This window comes from Heloderma suspectum, chromosome 1 (assembly GCF_057233095.1).
Source record: "Heloderma suspectum isolate Gila_16-S chromosome 1, 16-S_ref, whole genome shotgun sequence".
In the NCBI taxonomy this organism is placed as follows: Eukaryota; Metazoa; Chordata; class Lepidosauria; order Squamata; family Helodermatidae; genus Heloderma; species Heloderma suspectum.
Window position 1 is genome coordinate 322,675,888 of NC_139458.1, and position 25,058 is coordinate 322,700,945.

The 25,058-nt window shown below is 38.1% G+C and overlaps 1 protein-coding gene across 2 annotated transcripts in view; it reads right to left on the reverse strand.

Annotated features, from left to right (window-relative positions):
- REV3L (REV3 like, DNA directed polymerase zeta catalytic subunit) overlaps positions 1–25,058 on the reverse strand; it is a 105,577-nt gene that overhangs the window by 21,772 nt on the left and 58,747 nt on the right. The window contains exons 13-21 of one of the 2 annotated variants that reach the window (XM_084827307.1): positions 20,262–24,414; positions 18,765–19,669; positions 18,095–18,177; positions 15,998–16,123; positions 13,352–13,550; positions 10,424–10,515; positions 9,640–9,767; positions 3,273–3,388; positions 1,570–1,688 (exon numbers count right to left, since the gene is read on the reverse strand). In XM_084827307.1, coding sequence (XP_084683433.1) covers positions 1,570–1,688; positions 3,273–3,388; positions 9,640–9,767; positions 10,424–10,515; positions 13,352–13,550; positions 15,998–16,123; positions 18,095–18,177; positions 18,765–19,669; positions 20,262–24,414 — 5,921 coding nt within the window. Of the gene's footprint in view, positions 1–1,569; positions 1,689–3,272; positions 3,389–9,639; positions 9,768–10,403; positions 10,516–13,351; positions 13,551–15,997; positions 16,124–18,094; positions 18,178–18,764; positions 19,670–20,261; positions 24,415–25,058 lie in introns of both variants that reach the window. The other variant, XM_084827306.1, reaches the window with a different exon arrangement.

Sequence of the window (25,058 nt, forward strand, 5' to 3'; positions counted from 1 at the left end):
GTCAATCCTAAAGGAAATCAACCCTGAGTGCTCATTGGAAGGACAGATACTGAAGCTGAAGCTCAAATATTTTGGCCACCTAATGCGAAGAGAAAACTCTCTGGAAAAGACCCTGATGCTGGGAAAGACTGAAGGCAAGAGGAGAAGGGGACAGCAGAGGATGAGGTGGCTAGATAGCATCACCGATGCAATGAATATGAACTTGAGCACGCTCTGGGAGAGAGCGCAGGACAGGAAGGCCTGGCGTGCTATGGTCCATGGGGTCACGAAGAGTCGGACACGACTGAACAACAACAACAAAACCCTAGAACAGGCCATGAGTTATATGAGGGTTGTTTAACCCTTGCACAATCCCCGCTGCCCGGGTTCACATGACACGACAAGCCAATGCCAGGCAGTGAATATTCAAAACAGTTGTTTGCGTGTGCTGCAGCCCACCATGTTTCTAATAAGCCATGGTGGGCTGTTCAATCATGCGAACCAGCCCATTGTAGTATAAGTCTTTATAGGCTAGAGTTAATTTTGACAGATGTGCTACTTTGTATCTGATGACAAGGTATCTTTGTATCCCTAGCCCAGGAATATGTACACCACAATGAATGTTATTCTTTCAGGTGCCATGGGGCTCTTTGATTTTTCATTACAGATATGCAGTTAATTCTGAAAGGCAAGAAGAAATATTTAAGTTGGCAGCAACACATATGGGTTTAATTAATACATTTCTGCAAGTGAAGTAACTCAGAAATTAGGCCATTAGGCTGTAAATGCTAAAATGCAACCTCGCCATGAAATACAGAGGAAAGGTTGTTTTAAGTGGAAAATACAGAGTATGGGTTTTATCCAACAATGTAATCCTGCTAGCAGGTAGAGTTTCTGCTCACAGATATTTAGCCACCTGCGCCATCACTTACCCAATTTAGGAAGTTTCCTCAACCCTATATGTATCATGGGGCGGGGGGGGGGGGCGCTAAAAGGGAAAGGAGGGAGCCAGAAGTTCTACTTCTGTGAACTCCCTTCCACTAGCATGACTTTGGACGGAACCCTATAGCAACAGCTTAGCAACATAATGGAAAACTACAGTCATCAATATATTTCAACAGATTTCATATTTCCTGTACCGACAGAAGCATATGAACACTCTAGATGGGGAGAGGGAGATATAAATTTGGAAATCTACATAAAAAGAAAATGTTTATTACTGAAAATATGATGGGAAGTGATTTATTTTAAAGTAAAAACAGTAAGTCTTGTGGCACCTAAAAGGCTAGCAAATTTATTCTGCCCTAAGCTTATATGGACATTGTCCACTTCATTAGATGTACTGTCCAGAAGTAGACAGTGTCCATGAAAGCTTATGCCAGAATAAATGCGTTAGCCTTTAAGGTGCCACAAGATCCTTCACTGTTTTTGCTGCAACAGACTAGCACAGCTACCCCTCTGGAAAATTGTTTAAAATATGTTCTTTTGAAGCTATAAATAGTATATAATAATTTGAGTCAGTATACTACATACCAATTTTGTTACAAATCAGTCTTATCCAATATTCAATATAATTTTGCTAGACTTTACCTCATTTCGCATAATTCTCCAGATATTTAGTACAACCCGTCCAACAATATTTATTTCACTCATTGTATCAGACCCGTATTCATCTTGATCTGCAGCAAATCTGTTCTCTTTCTTATCATCTAAAACAGTAAACACAGAATATTTCAATAGCTCAATCAACTCTACTACAAAATCCAACGAAGTATTTATCAGAAGAAACAGTGATGCTCTGAACCAAGACACTAGAATAGTGGTGGCCAATCATTTTGGCAACTATGCTGCAACTCAACTCCACAGAAGTTACTTCTACTATATAATATGCTGCAGCACATAAGCAACTCTTGTTGTGGTTTTTCCTTGTGGCATTTTGCGGTGGGCATGTGGTAGGTGTGCTTAGTGATGGTGTCGTCACTGTGTGATGCCCCTTCACTATTGTAGTCACCCCCTCCTCCTCATTCCTTTGCAGCTGCGCGGTTACAGCAGCATGAAGAAGCGTGCTCATTTCTTCAACTACTACCTTCGCAGCTTCCTATCTTCGCAATGGCTGCTTTGGAGTCAGTGGCCAAAGGCTGGGGGTTTCATGGAAACACCTCGAGATACTGGACTACTAGATGTGTAAGGGGAGCAGAAGGTCCAGGACCAACTTCACTGACTGTTTGTATTTAATGGTGGCAAGAAAGGAGAAGCTCTGCCTTTGGCACAGCAATGCTTTTGCCCTCCACCGCCTAGCATCTTGAGATTCAAGGCCCAGAAATATTTTGTAAAGACTCACTATGTTCCCAAGAACAGCCAAGATTGCAGAGAGAAACATCCTAATTTCAGAGGGATCCATTTCTGAATGATGGTTGGGCATGTACCTCTCACGAAGGCACACCCCTTTGCATGTGCAAACCATCACAAGAGTACGGGGCTGGAGGACCACTGGTGTGATTGAGTACAAACAGTTGGCATGGTAACGAAGGAGAAACTTGCCTATATTTTACTGAATGAGAAACAGGCAGACACAAAAGAACCCCTAACATGCAAAAGAACCACTAAAAACTGGGGTATCTCAGCTGCGTCCTCATGATTCTGCTCAGCTGAGCATTTAAAAAAATGTTTAAAAAATATGTAGCAGTGTGACTGGAGACTGCTGCACTTTACTCCGCATTCACAGCTGTGTGTCACAGCACAGTGGATTTTTCCCTTGGAGAAGTCTGCAGTAAATCACACAGTGTACCGCAGCAGAAGCTAATTAGTAGCCACACTACTGCGCAGTTACAGCAGAACAAAGGTTGAAAGTGGTGCTGTGTAGATGGCCCCCAGGAAGGAGTGCAGAAAAGGCAGATAGGAATGCAGGTCTGATCTTATGCCATAGCCAGGTTTTCAGGTCCTCCCCCAATTCTGTTTACACATGCCTCAAATCCCATTGCCTAACACACTTATGGCACCTATACTGCAGGCCTGTTCTCCATATACTAAAAGGACCAGAAGTGTTCATTATTTTAATTTGTTTTTAAAATCTTTGCTTTGTAGCAAATGGAAAGAAGGATCTGTACTAAGCTGATTATTTATTAGCTTGCTAGAAAGTGGTAGAACACAGGCAGCACACATAGCTACATTCATTTTGAAAAACAGTAAAATGGGGCAAACATGAGAAGATTAATGGTTTTATATACAGACAAATATTGGAATAAAGTTACAGCTTCTCACAATGACTAAGAATGTTAGAACCACAAACACACCTGGAACACGAGAGATCATCTGACATAAATCAACACCTAAAGCAGCAGCTCTCTGTAAGAGGTATCCCCAAGAATGCATTTGGACTTCATAGCCTAATAAAATATCTGGGTCGTACCTAAAAGAGAAAATATATTTTCTTCATAGAAACAATCCTTTATATGTTTAACAAATTTTATACTGAATTTAAAGTCAGCAACCTCTGATAAATCTGACCTGTTAGCTTCATTCCTAAGAATATAGAAACAAAGACACACCCTGATCCAGAAACACAACCTGCATGGAAAAGGTTTTAGCACACAGATCTGCTGCATTGGATAAGCAAAACTCTGCCAAGTTGGTGGACTGGGAAAAAGAACACAATACATTTAGTTACCCATTAACAAAGTGTAATTCTGTATCTTTCACCATATAGAAACTTGTATATATGATTAGCTGTGAAGTACCATGTATGTAATTCTCTGGATTAGGTCTAATGCTTGCAGATTTTCCAATAATTATGAACAGCAACTATTTGTGGCCAATCACTTGTGTTAGAGGGTGGTGGAGACAGTTGGAAGTTACCAATGAGATGCGGGGGGGGGGGTGTGAATGGATTTAGAGCCTGCCAATTCCCATCCCTGGATCTTTTCAGCACCAGAGAGGTACAGCCCTCACCGCTGAAAGGATCTGTGGGAAAGGGCGAAGACAGAAGAATAATTGGATTTGGAGGATGTGTGCACCCTATTTTACAAAATAGAGGAAGTGCTTTAAGAAAAAAACTCACACAGCTTTACGGTGGGACTCATTAATTAGGTTGACAAACATATAGTTTGAACTGAGAAAGTACTTCTGTTCTGTTGTCCTTAGCACTATTATGACTATTTTAGGAAACCTACTGTTAACCTGCACAATCTTTAATGCCAGGAACAATTTCCAGAGGGATATCTGTGTTAGTCTGTTGCAGCAAAAACAACAGAGAATCTTGTGGCACCCTTAAAAGACTAACTTAAAAGACTTCATTCATTCATTCATTCATTCATTCACTTATTACATTTCTATACCACTCAACAGCCGAAGCTCTCTGGGCAGTTCACAAACATTTAAACCACAAAAAGCATAAAATATAATATAAAATATAAAAGCTTAAAAAACTACAATATAAAAGTACAGCCAGCATAAAACCTAGCAGCAATGCAGAGATTTAAAACACAACAGCAGATTAAAACAGAGCTAAAAGACTAAAATGCTGAAATGCCTGGGAAAATAGAAGGTCTTCACACTTATTCTGACATAAGCTTTCATGGACACTGTCCACTTCATCAAATGCATGAAATATTAAGTTGGCAGATTTATATACACATGCTTTGGGGTGCGGTGGAGGGAATGTAAACAGTGTGGTCAGAAGGAAAATTGAAATGCAAAAAAATACACAGTGATAATTACCTTAACAATTGCCATTCACAAAACCTTGTTGGGTGATTACGCAGACAGTAGTGCAGTGGTGAGCAAATTAACATATGTACTGTACGTTATGCCAAAATAAATATTCTAGAATAATTAAAATTTACCCCAGAATAAACTTGTTAGTGGTTAAGATGCCACAAGACTTTGTTAGTGCCAGGAAATAGTTTTGCAGGTCAGAATTCGTCAAGATTTGTTCTATTTCAGGTTCTGCTCCAGATTAATGTAAAATTGAGCAATTCTTGTAATTCATTTTTTCCAGGAGTTACAGTTCTACTCCCTACCTTCACAGGTTTTATAAAAATGTGATACATACTTTATTTTAAGAATATATTCCTTGCAGAGAGTTCAAGCAGCATGACTTTTACAGTCCACAGAATGGGGGGGGGGGAGGGGAGGGAGGGAGAGAGAGAGAGTGTGTGTGTGTATATATCTCTATATATCACCTTTGATGTGTAGCTAGCATTCTACAAATTTGTCTTCAAAAAAACTTCACGAGGCAATCTAACGTTACAGTTATTCCCATTTTACAGATGGGAAACTGAGTTGACAATTTGTATCAGCCTTCCCCAACCTGGTGCCCTCCAGATGTTTTGGGCTACAACTGCCATCATCCCTCACGATTGGCTATGCTTCTGAGGCTGATGGGAGCTGAAGTCCAAAACATCTGGAGGGTATCATAAATCAGGAAGGCTGGTTTATACCCACAGTGGCTGGGATCCAAAGAGCCACTTTAGGCTTGCTCAGTAAAGTTTTTGTCTTTTTTTTTTTTGAAACCGAAGATCCTTATGCCATAACATAAACTCCTCAGTTTTTAAAAGAGATGTGCCATGTGGCATGGAAGACTGCTGTTTGATACACACAAGCCGAAAACTAAGTTGGGCACACAGAACTAGTGATTCTTTGGCTTCTACCTAGGAAATCATTTGCCTAGTTCAGATGTAATGGAGACTGCAGGGCTGTCAGTGGGTTTCATAAGCCAGCATAGTTTGAGTGAAGTGGTAATATGGGGGCTTTTCGAATGGTTTCTGTGATTTGTGCGATCAGGGTAGCTAAAAAAAAGCACTGCAGCAATCATAGAAATCATGGCAGCCATGTAGATAACCACCATTTGGAAAGCTCTAGTTCTCACAAGCAAGACACCATTGGAGCTCTCAGTGATCTTAGTTCAGGTGCGATAAAACATCTCTCTCAATGTTTGAATAAGTTTTGCACACCTAGGAATCTGTGATGCTTCACACAGACAGCAAAAATTGTTGGCCAAGTTACACATTGCCGAGTTGACAGGCTGGCTACCAGGTTAAGGTATGCCAGCAGAGTATTTTCTTCATAGAATTATTAGCTTAAATGACGGTCCGTGCTTCAAAAGTTATTTTGCTTGCCCTTATGCAGAAACTGAGCACTATTTATATTCAGAATGAAAACACAAAGAACAAAAAATAGTGGTCTCATTCTCACCAAAATGGTACCTATGTATCAACTGTACCATATCAAGTATGCTCCTTCATACCTAATACTCACTCTACATAGAAAACTAGACCTAGGAACATATTAACTACCTCAGTGAGAACAAGGCCTGAGTTATATGCATCAGTGATGAAAGAATCCACACAGTTTCCCATAAAGCATGAAGTGTCAAGTATTCTTTAGCTCCCCTGTAAAGTTAACATTTACATGCTCCGGGAGAGAGCGCAGGACAGGAAGGCCTGGCGTGCTATGGTCCATGGGGTCACGAAGAGTCGGACATGACTGAACGACTGAACAACAACAAAGTTAACATACCCTGTATCAAACTTAGCTTGCTGTAATTTCCATTTGAATTTTCCTATAACACAACGGCCCACACCCCGGTGAATTCTTCCCATGCAGCAAGGTTTCTAAGACTCTGTTTCCAGAAAAGGCCTGCACAAACCTCTTCAGAAGGAGCCTCCAACTTGGCATAAGATGCTGCTGCCAAATAATACTGGGGCTCTTTGAATCATGGCATGTATCTATGAAATAATCTTCCACATAACTTTGGCTAACTATTCTGCTTTCCTTGTCTCCTTGTGAGCAGGGTGGTGGTGGCGGCAGCATTCTTGCCATCTAATTTCTGTGATGTCCATATCTTGCTTCATAAGGTATGACAAGTAGTTCACTATTTCAGTGAAAAAAGCCAATCTTCTTCTCATTCTTTTCAGGAACCTGGCCTGTCTCATTAAAAGTCCAGGTTGCCCTCTGAATCCTATGACAGATGGGTTGGAGAATCCCTCTAGTCTAGATGTCACACATCAGTAATTATGGCAATTCTTCAATGGCTCTGTGAACTTGTAGGCCACAGTTGGTTTCCTACATTCTGGAGGTTTTTGATTTTTTGGCTTAAAAAAATCCAAAGAAGAATATAGCTACCATAGTTCTGGCTCCATTTTGTGTGTGGCTATTTTGTTCTGTTTATCCTGGCTAGACGTGTTTGCGGGGGCTTTTCAAAATAAGAACTTACTATTATTGGGCACCTGTCACATTCTACATTTCATAGTGCAACAGTATCCAGACTTGTGAGCCCTCACTAGGCAGCGCACCATAGCCCCCAAAGGTGTTTCTCCTCTTGTCCCCTTCACATTCTCATATAGGTTATATTTGTTTTCCTCAGAAGGGGGCAAAGGGCTCTTCTAAATTGCATGGTTTACACTAGAAGGAACTGCAGGGCATTCAAATATGCAGAAAGTTATTTAACTAGGTTCATCTATTAGTAATGTTAAGGTATTTTCAATTTCTCAAAACATTTTCAGGTTCTTCATACAATTACAAAAATATTGAGGTTTCAACTAGAAATTAATTTCATTCTTTTCTTTGTAAAGCTTCTGATTTCTGAATTAACTCATTAGGTTTCTGAAAAATCATGCAACAGAGATGCCACCATTTTCAGGTTTGTTTCAACATAGTCAGAAGAATCCGTGAAAGTATCATCCACAGCTAAAATGGCACCTACGAATGCCAGATTTTTTTACCATCTTGAATTCTTGTGAGAATATTTGAAAATGAGTAGAGACCATGGCTTAGTGGCAGAGCACGTGCTTTGTATGCAGACACTGCCAGGTAAAAGCATCAGTTAAAAGGTACTCTGGTACCAGATGACAGGAAAGACCACTATCTGAGATGCTGCTGAGATGCCACTGCCACTATTCAAAGCAGGCAATACTGGGATAGATGGACAAATAGTCTGACCTATTTGTCCATCTTAGGAAGTTTTGTAAATGCTTATTCCGTCTGGCTCACTGAAACCTTTGTCAAATCTTGGTCAGGTAAGTTATTTCCGAAAGCCAAAAAATAAACCATGACAGATTCAGGTATATACTACGAGCACATCGTGATCAATTATGGTTTAGAATTACAAAGACGCGCTGTGGATTTGCTCGTTCCTCCCTCCTCTGTTCCAACACAGCTATGAAGAGATCAGAAGATTCCACCAGCCACAGCTTAGCATGTCTTCCAAACCCTACACTGTGATTAACATTAATGATGGTTCATGAAAAGAAGGAATATTTGTAAACTACAGTTTGAAGCTGGCATGTTTCCATGAACCATAATTAAGATTAAACACAGTATGAACAACATAAGCCATAGTTAATAAAAAACACTCTTCCTTGTGCCCATTTCGCAGCAGGAGTGGAAGCGTAAGAACCTGAGGGATCGCCTAGAATAGTTCTTGTAATGCTAACTATAGTTTAGTATTATGTTCAAACCAGCCCTCTTGTCACAGAGAAGGCCAGGATGTCTTCTTGATCATCCCAGAGTGCAGGACATGGAATAATGGGCTCAAGTTACAGGAAGCCAGATTCCGGCTGAACATCAGGAAAACCTTCCTGACTGTTACAGCAATACGACAATGGAACCAATTCCCTAGGGAGGTGGTGGGCTCTCCCACACTGGAGGTTTTCAAGATGAGGCTGGACAGCCATCTGTCAGGGATGCTCTGACTTGGATTCCTGCATTGAGCAGGGGGTTGGACTCGATGGCCTTGTAGGCCCCTTCCAACCCTACTATTCTATGATTCTATGAAAGGAGCCCCCGCTTTTTTCAGTTTGGGGAAACTGTATACCATAGTCTTAACATCAGTCACAAAGGCCAACTAAAATGTTTTACGTTACTGGAACTGAAGCAGTTACAATGTCCAGCATATACTTTAGTCCGTTTCTTTGTCAAACCAGGAATTTTTCCAATCAGTAGTCATTCTACTAAATCCAATGGAACTGTATTTGTGATGCATAATGATTAGCAACAAAAGCCATTTTGGATTTTTTTGTCCAATACAAAATCTATTACAGTTAAACTTTTAGCCAATGATAATTGGGGAAGGGGGAGAAGAGAGGTTAATATTCTAGTGAGGGTTCGTACCCAAATTGGAACACATTTACCTGGAAGAAAGTCCCGCTGATTTCAACAATAAGCAAAAATGCCACCTACTTTTATGCTAAGTGGAAAATTGCCTGAAAATGTCTCCTGTCAACTCTCTTAGGGGAAGTATAAACTGCTATTCTTCCCAGAATAAAAAAAATACTCTAGTCAAAATATTTGAAGATACATATTGTACTCCAGTAGTTGTATAGAGATTGCAAGCAGGTATATAACACCTCAATAAGCGTTTACCAGGTAGAAATGTATTTGCTTTGATTTTCACCACAAAGATCTTAGAAATCAGTGTGCTTTCTTCATCCAATGAAGCCTTCAGCACTCAAGTCTTCATTTGGTGATCTTGAGAAATAAAAAGTAGTAATAATGTGCTATTCTGTGGTATATTTTTTATATGTAGTAAAGTGATTCTTTCCCTTTGGACTTTAAAAAAAATAAATAAAAGGACAGCAGTAGCTTGTTACTTCCAAGTTGTTTTCTAAGCCAGACGGAGCAGCGGATTCCCAAAAAAGAGAAAGATAAAATTAATTTCCTTACCTGTAATTTTGTCTTCTCTGAACAGGAATCCGCTGCTTCGTCAGGACCCACCCTGTGTTGGTTGCTTTCAGCAACTCTAGTATTCTGGCTTCCTGGATTTGGTCAATGCCATTCTCATCAGAAGTTTTCTAGTTGGAAAGAGAGAGAATGCAAATGTACTCTGCCTAGTACACATTTTCCTTGAGAATGTATTCCAGCCAGATGTTTCTAAGTTTAGTTTTCTTGGTAACATTAGGAATGTGAAGCTTTGGCAGTTGACCTGAAGAAAGACACATCTGAAGTTCCATAGATGCATGATCAGAGGGTGCTATAAAAATGGGTCAGAAACAGGGAAAGGGCAACCAAGCAGTTTTCCAAGCCTGGAAAGCAGGAGTTTCCCACTGGGAGAAGACATGTAAAAAAGCTAGCTTTCATGAGAGCAACAAGTTTTGCCACAAAGTTCTTCAAAAAAAACCACCCTTCTTCCTACTTATGATAGTGTTTCTTTTATTTGTATTGTAAGATGCTTTAAGCCCAAAGAGTCTTCTAGGTTTGATATATATTTTGAGGATATTACAACTTCAGTAAGATTGATGCGAGAGGTCTATTTGGAGACTTGCATAAAGTACCTTAGAAGATAAATATATCTGTTGTGAGCAGGGAAAGCAGACTTTTCCAAGGAATCAAACTTTTTAAACTTGGGGAAAGAAAGTAGGGAGGACCAGAAGTTGAAACTTAATTAGAAGTTCAGAAGCTGGAAAAAAAACAGAACACAGATATGCTACCTTTTAACAATATTCACTACTTCCTGGAAAAGTGTTCTCTCATCGGTAGCATATGTGACTTCCAATCCTGAGAGACCAGACCTTGTAAGCAAAGGGGCATGGTCTCTGTTACCTGAAAAGCAAATTAAAAATTTATTTATTTCTAGAAAAACATCACCATTCTGTTGGAAAAAACAATTAAAATGAAATGATGGTTTGACATTGTTCATGTCTCCCCACCCCACCCCCTGCCATATTTCTGCTGCTCACAGAGAATGAAATAGTTTATGGCAATTTCATATTTGAAAAAAATATGTTGGAAGGCATACCATATGAATTTTGTAGAGCTTTATTCCATCCTAAATATATTGCACATAAGTGGGCTAAGAGTTCTGTAATGCTCAAATATTTATGAACTATCAGAAGCATAAATCTGGCAAAAATAAATTGTAGCACCTCCCCAAGTTTCTCTATCTTGGAGGGAAATTTGGTTTAACTATCCATTAAAATGATACTAAACAACCTTATTTGAAAATGAGGTTCTTAAGCAGTTTGTATTTTCTCTTCACCCACAAATTTTACAATGAATACATTTTTCAGTGCTTATCAACTTCTAATCTGCTTGATCCAAAGAGCAATGGAACCTCTTTACACCCACAACAAGACAAGTTACTTTTAGAGAACTTTGTAAGAGCAGTGCTATATAACTCATATCATTATGTAACAAGTACAAATCTTGCTGGCCCCACATGCAGAGAGCAGGGTACAAAGTGGCTCCATTAAAAGTTAGCGTAGAGCTTCCTGACCATGATACCTTGGTGTCCAGCCACTGCTGCTCTTCATGCAAGTTCCCTCATGGCCTGGGTGTACACTTCAAGGAGTACCCTACTGCATCTTGCACTGATGGCATTCAGGGACTACCTCCTCGACAGGCTCCTTACGCTTGGCATAAGCAGAACAGCTGTAGTCAGGGTACTGGGCAGGAGGTGGACATTTTGCACTTCAGCATGAGGCATGGCAGGGCCTCACTTTGAAGAGGAGCTGAGGCAGTGATAGCTCATCCAAGAACAGCAGTGACAGGCTCTGAGCTTGCACAGTGGGCAGGGCGCCACCTATACTTTGGCCTTTGAGGGAGCTTCTCTGCACCCTAGTTCCTGCATACAGGGCAAGCATGACCTTATCCAATATTTAAACTGTTAAAAATGGATTAGTAGTTAGATTCAAATGATTACTGACATAAGCCTTATCAGTTCAAGTAGTTACAAGTAAATGGTTTTTTAAAAAAAACCAAAAACAACCAGCCACAAAAGCCTTGAGCCAAATTAAGTCAAGACAATATAGAAGACACTCCCTATCCACTTCAGTTTCTGTTTAGTTGATCATGACTTGGCATAAGAACCCATGAGTAGCTAATATGTTTTTAGAATTTAAAAAGAAACATGGTAAGATTTAAGATTAACCACAAACTAGACCTTACTTTGTCATTCAGTAATACTTCAAATAAACCAATAGATTCTTCAGAGAAATATGCCAACACTCAATACTAATAAAGGACTCTGCAACATCAAATGTTATTGCAACTTCTAAAGAAAATGTATTTAATCTAATGTGACTTTACAGTCTAGTTTGATTCATACGTTCTCTTTTCAGAATTTATCAAGGCAGCCTCTGGTCAGGATAATTTTATACAATGTCAGGATAATTTAATACAATGATCTATCATAAAAGTAAAAGTTTTAAATAGAAATGCTACCAAAGTATACTAAAATAAGAACAGGAAACTAGTTTTCATAACATCTATAAATAAAAGTGGATGAAAGACAGTACTAAATTTATTTTTCTCAGATCTTAATGACAGGCAGCATAAAGTTGTTTAATAAGTCATATCACAGAGTTTTAACATTTTGCTGTCAAGATCAAATCTAGTGGGGTTTTTTTTACTAGCCTAAACCAGTGGTACTCAACCTTTAACAGCTGGAGAGCCACTTCACCATTAACTGTTGTTGCAGAGCATAAAATAAAGTATTAACATTGCAACCTTTGCATCATGATGTTACAGTAATTTGTGATGGTGCTTTGTCAACACAAAACATCACATATTGAAACATTACATGACACATCATCCTTTTTCCCACCACTATGAACTTTATTTCCTACTAGCTGCTGGGAAAAAGAGGGAGGCTTCCCCATTCTCCCCCCCACCATGGCTGCTGGGTTTTAGGTGATTTCTATTCTTACCTGTGGGGGGGATCCCAGCAGCTCCTTCGCTTTCCTCCTATGGGAGGAGGTACTTCAGTGACTCCCACACTGCTGGTCCTTTGGTCAGTGCTCCCCGCGCTGCCTGCTAGAGTGGAGCGCCGATCAGATGCCTACACTGCGAGAGCCGCCTGTAGGGCCTCAAGAGCATCCGGCTCTAGAGCCACAGGTTGAGTATCACTGGTCTAAACAAAGCCAAAAAGGTACAATACAATAAGGGCCCTGTTTAGACCCTACAAAGATCAGAGAAAACCACAAAACAACCCTTATGCAACATTTAACATAATTAACTTTCTATGTCTACTTAAACCAATTTTGACAGATTACCAAAGTTGCAATTCTTGAACAGCCCCACAAAGGTAAAAGGGACTGGTCTAGCACAAGGATTTTGAGGACTGCCATCTAAGACTTGTTTTCCTCTTTATATCTTCAGGACTTCTGCAGGAGCATGCCACAAAATATGAAACACTTGTTTAACATATATGATATACCTGGTTGATACTTAAGTATTATAGCCCTTGCAAATTTCATAGGAAGATATAAGGTGGAAAGCACTACTATGCTTCCCATGATTCTACAGTGAGATGACATGAATTTAAACACTAGCAAAAATCCTTCAAAATCACATTTTATCAGATTGTTTAACACCTGAATACAATGAAAATCAAAATGTCAAAGTGAATTCCTAAAGAAAACAAAAGTGAAATAAGAACCTTGGCTTGAGTTTGTTCTTGTTCTGTCTTTATCAATCACTATAGCACCAGTGATTTCCATTTTATCAGTATTTGGCAATGGTGTATCAGATGAGATGCAGTAGAATAAAGCACAGATAGGATCAAATTCAGGATCTGCCTCCAAGTCTCTTCTTGTTCGAGCGTGTAACTCTACACTGAGCAGTGTAAGATGTTGAACCTATGGATAAAAATAAACATTGTTATCTTCTTTTAAAAAAAACTTTTGAAATAATATAAGTAAAAGCATTATAGACTGCAATCAGTCTATATCAATTAATTTTACATAAAAATAAATAAAAATAATCTCATGTTTCTTTGTGAAACTAATAAAAGCAGTGTACTTGTATTTTGATCATTATAATGATAATAGGGACCAGAAGGATAGGTAATCTGAAATTAGGCTGCTCGCCTCTTTATTATAAAGGATTTATGTAATTTTTTTAAAGACTTGAAGCTCTACTGTTTGCGGTAGGCATCAGATATTTAATAAGAAGTAAACTTCAAGCATTTTATAAGATGCTTTAAAACTCTGGGGATATTTTGTAAGGCTTGTGCCATGTCTCTGTCTTCACATTTCCTCCCAAGGAATTATTTTGGAAGAGCACTAAAACCAAATATTTTAACAGACTTCAGTCATTACTAAACATGCAACCATACAAGAAATTACAATCAAGATAGTTAGAAGCATCCACAGCACATATCTATGATCATTGGTGGGCTCAAAATGTGTTTCTTTTTAGATTTTTAATTGCTAAGTAAACATAGTAAGAATCACTAAGTTACATTATATTCTATAGCTATATTTACTTCTACTTAATTCAAATACACAAGAACATCCACCCCGGTTGAATACCATTGCAATTCACATTTCGCATGAAGTTTTAAAGGCAGGTAGCTAAATTAAACACACGAAACCACTCCGGAATTTATTTAAATATGGAGCAGTATATAAATGTTGTAAATAAATAAACATTTACATGTGGATTTTAATGTGAAATCCAAGGAATGCAAACATTAATGAACTGTACTTCAGTAGCTCTGAAACAATGGGTTCATATGATCAAAAGAAGTCACGGTGGTTTGTTTAAATCATGTCATGTGTCAGGCCCGATTTCCAATTTCCATAATTTCCCGGGGGAAGCTTGTCATGTCATCTGAACCCTGACGGCATGGCTTGTTGGAGGGAAAACAACCCTTTAATGACCACACAACAGCCCGTGGGTTATTATGGAAATCATGCCCCGCAGATGCTGAGATTTAAATAAGCCACTATCAGAGAATAAGTGAAATTTAAGTTCGTCAGATACAGATCATCGGAATAGCTATTCCCTGGCTTGGCATTTTTACCACCAGCCAGCCTTGAGTCCATCTGTAGTTTCTTCTGCCCCCTCCCCTCTGGAGGGAAGAGCCTGCAACCTGGACTATAACATTAACTGGAATCAGTTAGGGATCAGAAGACACTGCCATAAACATCTTGACCCTATCCCTACTACATTATACACTTTCTAGATTTTAACTGTTATACTGCTTCTGGAGCCAATCTTGGCTGAAAAACAGAGAAATAAAATATTTCATCAGATCAAAAACTTGTTAAAATTGTGTAAGCTGACAAATTTCAAAGTTTCTCAGCCATAGATGACCAATGCAAAAGTTGAAACGTCTTGTTCTATGTTGAGGAGGATGGCTACACCTGGCAGGGTCTGCTACTCTTAAAACAAAGAATAAGAAGCAGAGCCTCTTAATTAGAATACAGAGGAAAAACTGAATGAAGAAAGTGTGGGAAAACTAGCTCTCATTTAAACGGGAATAGAGTGACTTGAGCTATATCTACAATCAACTAAAATTGATCCCTATGCATTTGATATGTCAGTTCTGAGCAGTTGTCCCAGAGCAGCCCAACTGCAGAGGGACAGTGAAATGCGATTCCAGTTCTAAAGGAGCAATCATATTAATGTATCCTCAATAGACATGGTTCTGTTGCAGTACTGACTTACTACATGTCACTGGACTGAGTCTTATGAACAAAGAAGAGATTATAAAAACAGAGATATTGACCATTACGGAGGTAGAGTGCAAAACTGTAAACACTGCCATTATCAAAGCCTGATGGAAGCCTGCAGAACAAAAGAAGAGATGAAACAAATATGGCCACGTATGATACACAGTTCACTGGCATGTAGGGATTGGATCCCTTTTGCATCTGAATCCCCCTCCTGTGTTTAGCATTACATGTAATAAGGATCAACCGGGTTTGTTTCTAACACACACTTTAAAAACCACTTTTTAATAGAGGGGAAATTAGTGGGGGGGGGGATGAGGGGATTTGTGATCCATGGGTTATTCTTGATCCCTAAACCCCATTTAATGATTTGTAAGCCTGAGCGCAGGATCATGCTTGATCGATGCAAGCCGCTTTATCTGATGAGCAGGATAAAAAAGATAATATAATTTAATAAATCCAATGGGTAAGCAAAATTACACATTAAAGTCCTTCAATCCAATTAGAAACCAAGATCTTCAAAATTTAGTTACTACTACTACAGAAGTTTTCTTACAAATAAAGCTTGAATACTAAAACAGAAAGATAAATGTAGGTAAATCATCTTCACTGTTAGAGAATATTACCTCATGTAAAGTCTTCGCTTCCTGAAGATTTTGTACACTTAGTTTGAATCCATAAGAGTTGTTTAAAGATGGTCCTAAAATCTGAGAAGTCTCTTTCTTTGGGGTACTTAGAGCAGTGAATTGATTCTGTCAAAAGAAAGCATGCAACAACAGCAAAAAAACACTTTTCACCAATTAGATGTGGTATAGTTAATACCCTAACTACTGGACAAATTGTGCTTCTTTGTTTGTTTGTTTATTTATTTCATTTCTATACCGCCCAATAGCCAAAGCTCTCTGATTATTCAGATTACTTGTGTTTATTCAATTATTAACAAGAATAAAATATGGTGATTCCTCATATCAATTTCCAGGAAGATAAGCCCTGCCATATCAAACTTCTATTTGTATTAAAAAAATGCCTCTTTCATACCCACAGGGCCGATTATAGAGCAAATGGCTAAACCTTTAAATGCAGCTATCTGGATCAGGCCCTCTATGATGATTTTGTGATTCTGCTCTTAAATTTCTATGTAGTTTATTTTAAAATATGTGTTTTATATTCTTTTACCCTGTATGCCAGTGGTCAGTAAACCTACATACACACAGGTGTCAGAGCCACTTCCCTGTAGTGTCTCTGTCTCTCTCACCCCACCCCACCCCACCCTCCACTGGGCAGTATTCAACTGGGTCTGGGCAGTATTCAACTGCAGACTCAAATAGCACTAGCAGAGCTCTGCTGAATCTTTTCGTTGTGCAACCATGCTTGCACAAATATAACTTTAGCTGGATTCTCCTCTTGTTCATAGTTTGGAACCTATTTTCCATCAACACAATGTCATTGCCCACTCTTTCTAAATGAAAGCAGTGACATGGGTAGAGCAAATTGCTGCTCCTGGCTGGGTGACAAATGGATGGAAACAGCTGCACAACTAACCCTACCCATGTGATTCAAGTATTCACATGCATATCACAACACTATATAATTTTTTTATTATTTCTTATACAGTTTTCTAAAAAAAAAAAAAAAAAGACTCAAGGTGACTTAGAACAAAATTAAAATACACAAAATTCATGGAATTGCACCACAGAAAAACGCTACTCGTATGCTGCCGCATTCTAACTAAGGAATCCTTAGTCTAACTATATCAGGCTCTAGGTGAGAAACATGATCTTCAACACTATGGAAAGTATAAGCTACTACTGAATTTGGCTTGAAAAAAAATCAACATTCTTTACAATCAGTATCATCTTTAAATACATTTTAAACAAAACAATTACATATATATATATATATATATATATGCATGCGCAAGAACTAATAGCAATTTTTGTAATGCAGCTTCTCCTCACAGAAGGACTATTTTACAAAACCGTGCTAGAGCAGTTTCCAGTATTGAAAGATATTTATTTTTATTCTATTTATTAAAAATTCTACCCTGGTTTTGAGAGTAAACCAGCTCAAGGCAGCTTACTGCACAGTGGAATATAATCTCAACATTATAGAGCAGCAAAAACAAAGCCATTAAAAGGTCTGATATATTGTTAAAAGTCCAGAAGAAAAGGTTGGACTTCTCCTGACATCTAAAAAAAATAGCTTGAACCAGGTGAACCTATCTGGGGAGAGAGTTCCATAATTTGGATGCCACTACAGAAAAAGCCCACTCTCCAGTAGCACCCACCTGACTTTAAAATGTGGGGGCACCCAGAGAATAGCTCCGAACATTTAAATGGACAGGCAGGCTCATGAGGGAGAAGGTGGTCCTTTAGGTACCCTGGCTCATGCCATTTAGAGCTTTAAAATAGCCCAAACTGGCACTTTGAATTGGGAAACAATTCAAACAACCAGATTATTTCATAACACTGAACTGATGTGTTCACGATGGTCAGTCCCATTTAAGAGTCCTGTTGCACTCTGCACCAGTTTATGTTTCCAGACCCTTTTCAGAGGAAATGTTTTTATCATAATTTTGATAGACAGAAAAAATAAAAAATATATAATTACACAGAAGTAAACTTATTGGAATATGAAGAGCTGGAATCATGTACTACAGAACTAGAAAAAAGAATTAAGACAGAACCTAATAAAATGTGTATTTATCTTCATTCCATTTTTACCTTAGCCTGAGTTGTTAAAAGTACTTTTCGAAGAGCATCAGCATTACGCCCTCTTCGAGGAGTCAATTTCTGGATGTTTGGTCCTGTGGTTGAAGCATGAGGGAGGGGGTGAGGAGAAGATAATGAGTGTATACACCAAGTGGTAGCACACTAAAGCATGCTACTTGCTCAAAAACTACAAAATGCCCCTTCTGAATAGCAAGGGGCCATAGTTCAGTGGTAGAGCACATGCTCTGCATGCAAAACATGCCAGGTTCAATCTTTGGCATCTCCAGGTAGGGCTGGAAAAATATCCCCTGAAATCCTGGAGAGCTGCTACCAATCAGTATAGTCAATATTGATCTAGACAGACTAATGGGTCTGACTGGGTATAAAGCAGCTTCTTATATACCTCATGTTTAGAGTGCAGTAAAAAAATTCATGCAAAGCTCAATATCTAAGCATAGAATGGTCCTACACTGCAGCATCTTATATTGCTGGTCTTAAAGTTAAAACTAGTTACTACTATTCTAAGAATGAAAATTGTTCTTCATTACTTTGGTCATGCTAATTGCACATATATTCTGATAGATATGACTACTTTACATTAGAGAATATAAAATTGCTTGTCTAACAATACTTTCATATCTAGTTTCAGCCAGTCAGCATGCCTCTCCTTGAATAAGCTTACCTGGTAATAATGGAGTAAGTCCAAGTGCTTCTGGTATTCGTCCTTCAGACACTTTCTCCTTAATAGGTGTACTATGCAGGCAAACAGTTTCAGAATTGTCATCACATTCTTTGCTCACCAATGGGGAGACACTGAAGGGTATTTTGCTTTCCTTTTTTACAAACTTCTGTTCTCTCTTAGTTAGTGTTTCATTTTCTTCCACAGAGGATGATATACCCTCTGAGTCTTCTGAGTTAGACTGTTTGGAATCTGGGGATGTTACTTGTTGCCAAGGAGGAAGTACTGATGAATCAGGAGAACTGTAATTAACATAATCCTCATCTCTGTCCATCTCTGATGCTGCAGTGACAAGTGGCACTGTTCTTTTTTTGATAGCAGTCTTATCCATTTCAGTGATATTTGTTCCACAAGTTTCCAAAGTTTGTGGTGGCATAGGCCTTGAGGATGAAAAACAAAAATCTTCTGATAGTGCAACAGGTTTGCTTGATAAATTGGAATTATCAGCTGCCTTGGCCATTTGATAACACATATTTTTACGCAAAGACATGAAGTTCAAACTCTCACCAGCCTTTTCTATCTCAGTCGATTTGATGACAGTTCTTTTCTTAAAGTGTTCATAATCTTCTTTGGCCTGAAGCCATGACTGAACTTGTTGGCAACTTGGTGCACATTTGCAAGGCATGATCACAATCTTTTTGTCATCACTAGTTTTACGGCTATTTCTTTGTTTTTTGTCAGTAGTAGATTGGCTATTGCGAAGGGGAGACCCTGGTCTAGGGCTTTGTGCCATTGCTAAAAATGCAGTCTTCCATAGACGTAGCCCTTCCAATGAGAAATCTCCTTCAAACTCAAGCAGGTCATTTGGAAGTCTAGTTTCTACTGTAAGTAATCTTCCTCCAATCTCTCTGTGAAGATAAAGGTTTCAGTTATTTCCCCTTAAGATAAAGTTGAAAGAATTATTGCTTTTTCTAGTAGTTTTACTGGACATTAATTGTTTTTTTCTTGTAAAAACTATATTAGAATACACAATGTAATACTGGCTTCAATACAACACTAACACATATAATAAAGTTATTTTAAGAAAAGAAAACTCAAATAAAAACATTTCTTTAGTTAATAACAGTAAGAATTTAAGAACTCTTTATCTCTGTCAATTTCCAAGTTAGGACATCAGTGTTTCTAATAGTCAGAAAGTCTTTATTTCAGTACTTTCCCATAACAATGGCTAAAAAATGCTCTGTTAAGGTCTTCACGGTGCTACAGACCTATTTATTTGCAAAGATGAAATGGAATGTTTTCTTTTTATAGATCACAATTATTTTAACCCATGGAGTACTGGCCCTTGCTTATGGGACCAGAAGAGAACGCTATATCAAAGCTATGTCCAATTTTTTAGTTCATGTATGACATTTTAAAAGCCATAGTAAAATGCATGGATACAAAATAGGGAAGTATGACCATAGAAATCTTGATAGCCCACCTGTATTGTCACATTACCTTGGCTTTTCGGGTGCATCAGAAGGGTTGCTGCAAAATGGTTCCTGATAAATTGTTTCTGCAAGATCATGATCCAGTAAAGTAGACATGATTTCTTCGCGACTTGGAGGTGACATAAGAGGTTTAAGGATGTGAGCAGCACGAGGTGTAGAACTTCCATTTTTTGACTGGGAGGGGGAATTTGTAGATCTGGGGGAACTTGTAGATCTTGGTGAACTATCTGGGGTTGGTGTTAATCCCTCATTGTTTCTTGAAATATACAACTCTAAATCCTCAGAAGTGGCATCCATGAGTTCACCATCCGGTGAAGACAAAATGGAGGAAAAAGATATACTAACTGAGTCAAGTGACTGACTGGGTTCAGAGGTAGCTTCCTTTCCAGAGTGATTTTGATTCCAATCACTATTTGGTGATGAAAGATTAAGAAAAATTCCTTTCTTCACTGCATTTCTTTCCATTTGAAATTGCTCCTTCTGACATATATCTGCCTGTTGCACATCTACTGGTGAACTAGGTTGAGATGCTGATGGAAGAACATTATTTTTCCACTGGCTGTGGAGATGGTTCTCATTGTTATCCAGACACCTTTTATCAAAAAGTTGAGGACTCAGTGGACCAGATCTTAACCATGTTGCGGTGTCTGAAGAGTAATGGTTTTCTTCCTTAGATAATTTGCTGTTATGACTTAAAATTTCAATTTCTGCTGCTTGACCTGGAAAAAGGTCCTGAGCAGCATCACTCAGAAACTTCTGTGGCAGATTTTGATCTGCTGGGACAAACTGACTTGCAGAATACAAACTACAAAATCCAGTCTGCCCTATGGAATTAATATCAAAATTGTAATTATGATCAGGTGACAGACTGTCTTCAAGTGAGTAACAACTTTCAAAACCTGGGTCTGAATAAAAAACTGGACTATCTACAGGTGTAACGTGACCAGTTTTACTATTTAGATGCTTTGCGGTATCTTTTAAGAGCTTGAGTGTCTTTTCTTTACATTTTTTATCCTTAGGAATACGAGGTTTTCTTGGGGATGCAACTGAACGAGACTTTTTAATTGATTTGTTTTGATCAAGAGGATATGTAATACCTCTGCTCAACTGAGTTGTAACTGACAATTGTTCATGCATGTTGTTCACATGCACTTTTTGTTGTCTCTTTTGGAGTAATTCCTTCAGAACAGCTAAGCCAGAATGTCCTTCACTGAATGCTGAAGGAGTTACTAGAGTCTTGCCTTTACACTGGGAATCAGTTTTGGTTTGGGAGATTGCTTCTGATAGATTCTTTTGTTTTATATTTTTTTCAGGGTTAAAATGTGACATATCTAGAATAAATCCTCTCTGTTTCTGTTCCCATCCTAACTTTTTAACTGGACTTCTCAAAGAAGCTACAAAACATTTTTTTGGTAACTGAAAAGATCCATGGCTTTCCTCAGAAGTTTTAAAAAAAGAAATATGATCAGAATGTTTTGTTGCTTCTGATAGATAAACTATCTGCTGCTGATTATCTTTACAATGCAAAAAGTTACCATGATGAACCTGATCAGTCTTCATTGTGTCAGAAGAATTATAGTTTTCACTTACTTTTCCAACTGAGGATATAAGTCTACTTTGTGAATTTGTAACTTCTTCTGCCTTTTTAGGCATTATGTCCTTAGAATTGTATGCATTCAATGCTACCTGAGATATAGGATTAGATTGGTCAAATACGTTATTTTGAATTAAAGAGGGTTCTTTTGTCCTAAATACACCACTTTGACTGTTAGATCTTTGGAAATTTAGTTTGGCTTTTTCCCTTCCAGACACCACAGAAGCTATGGCTGGATGAAGGTCTTCTTGTGTCAGGGTGGAGCCTTGGTGCCCTACAGGCTTTTCATTTTCCAACAGAGAATGGAAATAAATCAATGGATTTACTTGTGCATTAGCAGTCAATGGAAGTTGTGTTGATGGTAGATGTCCTGTTGAACAGCCAGTTGGCGAGATCTCTCTCTGGGTATAAAATGGCTGTGAATTTCCCAAGCTGTGAACATTCTCAGGTAAATCACGGTGCTTCAGTACAAGTTTAACTTCTGCTGCAGAAGGAATACTATTTTTTTCATCAGTAACCGTTATCAATTTTGATACTTTTTCTATTTTTTGTTTCTGCTTTGCTCTAGGTTTTTTCTTCACCTCATTTCCTACTTTATTAGTAAGATTACTCTTGCTCTTTTTATTAGTTCTTAAGGTAACACTAGCAAATTGCTTTTTACATTTCTTAACCTGAGTTTTTGATTGACTATGTTTTCCCATGTAGGGATTAAGAGTCTTATTACTGTATGTGTTGGCATTTTTAAACACTAACGTTTCTTTTTCTAGATTAGTCATAATTTCTTCTGCATTTGGATCAGTGGGAGACCAGCAGCGAGGTGGAGATACATTAACTGGACTTGCACTTCTTTCTGATAGAAAACCTAATTTAGACATAACATCACTATAGCTCAAGTCACAGTCTTCAGCTTCACCACTATATGATGGTAGAGGGGGAGAAAGAAAAGCATGCGTTCTTTTTCTAAAATACAGAGTTCTTTTAATATTTTTACTATTTATATTTTGTAGTTTCCCAATCTTTTTCTTGGCAGACTTGCATTTTGCTTTCCTTTTGTGGCTTTTCTTTGGTGTTAATGGATAAATAGGATATTTGGTAGCTGGTGAATCAGGAACTTTTGGCCAAAAGTCCTTTAAAGGTGCAAGCTTCTTATATAGATTCATTTTTTCTTCTGTAAGTATAACTTGTTCCTCACTAGAATCAATTTTTGCTAGTTTAACAAGCATATTTTTCCTCCCTCTGAACCTATTAATAATAATATATTTTATAATAACAGGTGGCAACTTTTTAGAAAGTTTTCTTCGTTTTCGACATTTTTTAGACCCATCCATATTTTCATAATTTTCCACAGAATGAGGTAGGATAATTTTTGAACTGTGCGTGCCAAAGCTAGATTCACTGTCTTCAGTCTCATAATTTATCTTACGTTTAGCTCTGAGTGTGTACTTATTTCCACAAAGTCCAAACACTTGCTCAGGTTCTTGAGCGCCATCTTCAAAATGGCAGTCAATACAACTACTTGTATCCATAGACATTTTGTTTTCATAAGCACCATGAGGAACTTGAACAATATCGTTTGGTAACAAACTGTCTTTATCAGGAATGTTGTTACTAGCATTACCTTGTACGTAACAGCTCTCTTTTGTGGATGCAATATCATTGACACTTGAAGACTGTTGATTGCGAAATATCACTTTCTTTTTATTTAGTTTTAACTTAGACTGTTTTTTGCCTTGTTGCAGCTTATATGTCACAGGACCTAATTTCTGTGGCTGACTGAGACAATTAGAAAGGACAACACTAGGAAAGAACATGTAATGTGCCGTTTGATGATTCACATTTGCTTTTTCACCCTTATGCTCCTGAAATTCTTCATACCTAATTTTAAGATTATTAAGGCCATTGCCATCAGTGCTACTTTCAGAAGAATGAATGATAGTTTGATTACTCTCTGAGCAAGACCCAGACTCACTGTTTTCTGGTGCTGGGAAAAGGCTATTTATACTTGTGCTACTGGCTTTTTTATTTGTTTCAAAGGATGCTTTATTTTTGGAGTGGCCCAGATCTGAAAAGTTGGAATTTTTAACTAAAATACTTTCACCAGCTTGGTTCATATGCAGAGACATGTCCTTTGTAGCCTTTCTAATTCCAGTGTACTTTCTGTTAGGCAAGTTCCTGTTTACTGAAGAGATATCTTCATAAGCTGTTTCGCACAAAACTGGGAGTATTTCACTTTTATTACTTTCCTTGTGTGAATTCTCAGAATGGAGGATATTGTTGAAAGATGTTGGGTATTTCACATTGTAAGTGCTTTCTTTCGTAAGAGAATGGACTGATAATTCAGGTCTTATGTCTGCTGTGTTTGGCTGAGAAAGCCCTTCTAAGTCATCATTGTTCAAAACATGAGAAGAAAGGGCACTTGTGTGTTTACACTGAAAGGTAATCTTAGCAGAAGATGGAGGTTCCAGCGTAGCAGCATCTTTGTGAAAAATAGAAGTCTTTACAGATGTTTTGCTTGTTGCAATTACAGAAGTGTGAGTTCGAGAACCTTCATTGTTCAAAGGATTGTCTAGAACAGAACAGACACAACACAAGCAAATTTTACTATTTTTCTCTCTCAGTGTTATTCCTTAAGATGTCAGCCATATTAAAGATGTGTTGGGTCAAATAATGGATAATTATTGGAGATGTGAGAAGATGTACAATTAAGGGAACTGTACAGTATAAGGAAAACTATCCCCTACGGCTGCCAAGCTCCATTTTAAAGATTGTCTCCACTTACAATACAATCCTGTACATATCTCTTCAAAAGTAAGTCCCACTGAGTTGAGTGGGGCTTATTCCCAGGTAACTGAGTATAGGACTGCAGTGTATGTTGTAAGAGTTTCAGAATACCAAAGAAATGTTATTCTATAATCTTAGAATAATCTATAATCATAGAAACCCTGAACCAGAAACAAAATCTTCATACTTGTCTATATCACCTATGCAACCAGTTTGATTTAATCTTACAGACCCACATCATTAACTTTAACCCAGTAAAGTTAATGATAACTGCAGGAGATATTTAAATAGATGAAATAATGTAGTTTTACAATTCCTATTCATCATGAGAATTCTAATTCAGTCTAATTCTGCAACTAGATAACAGAAGAAACTAAAATTCTATAAAGGAATCAACTGGGATATTTTAATACAGAAAGGGAGAAGGAA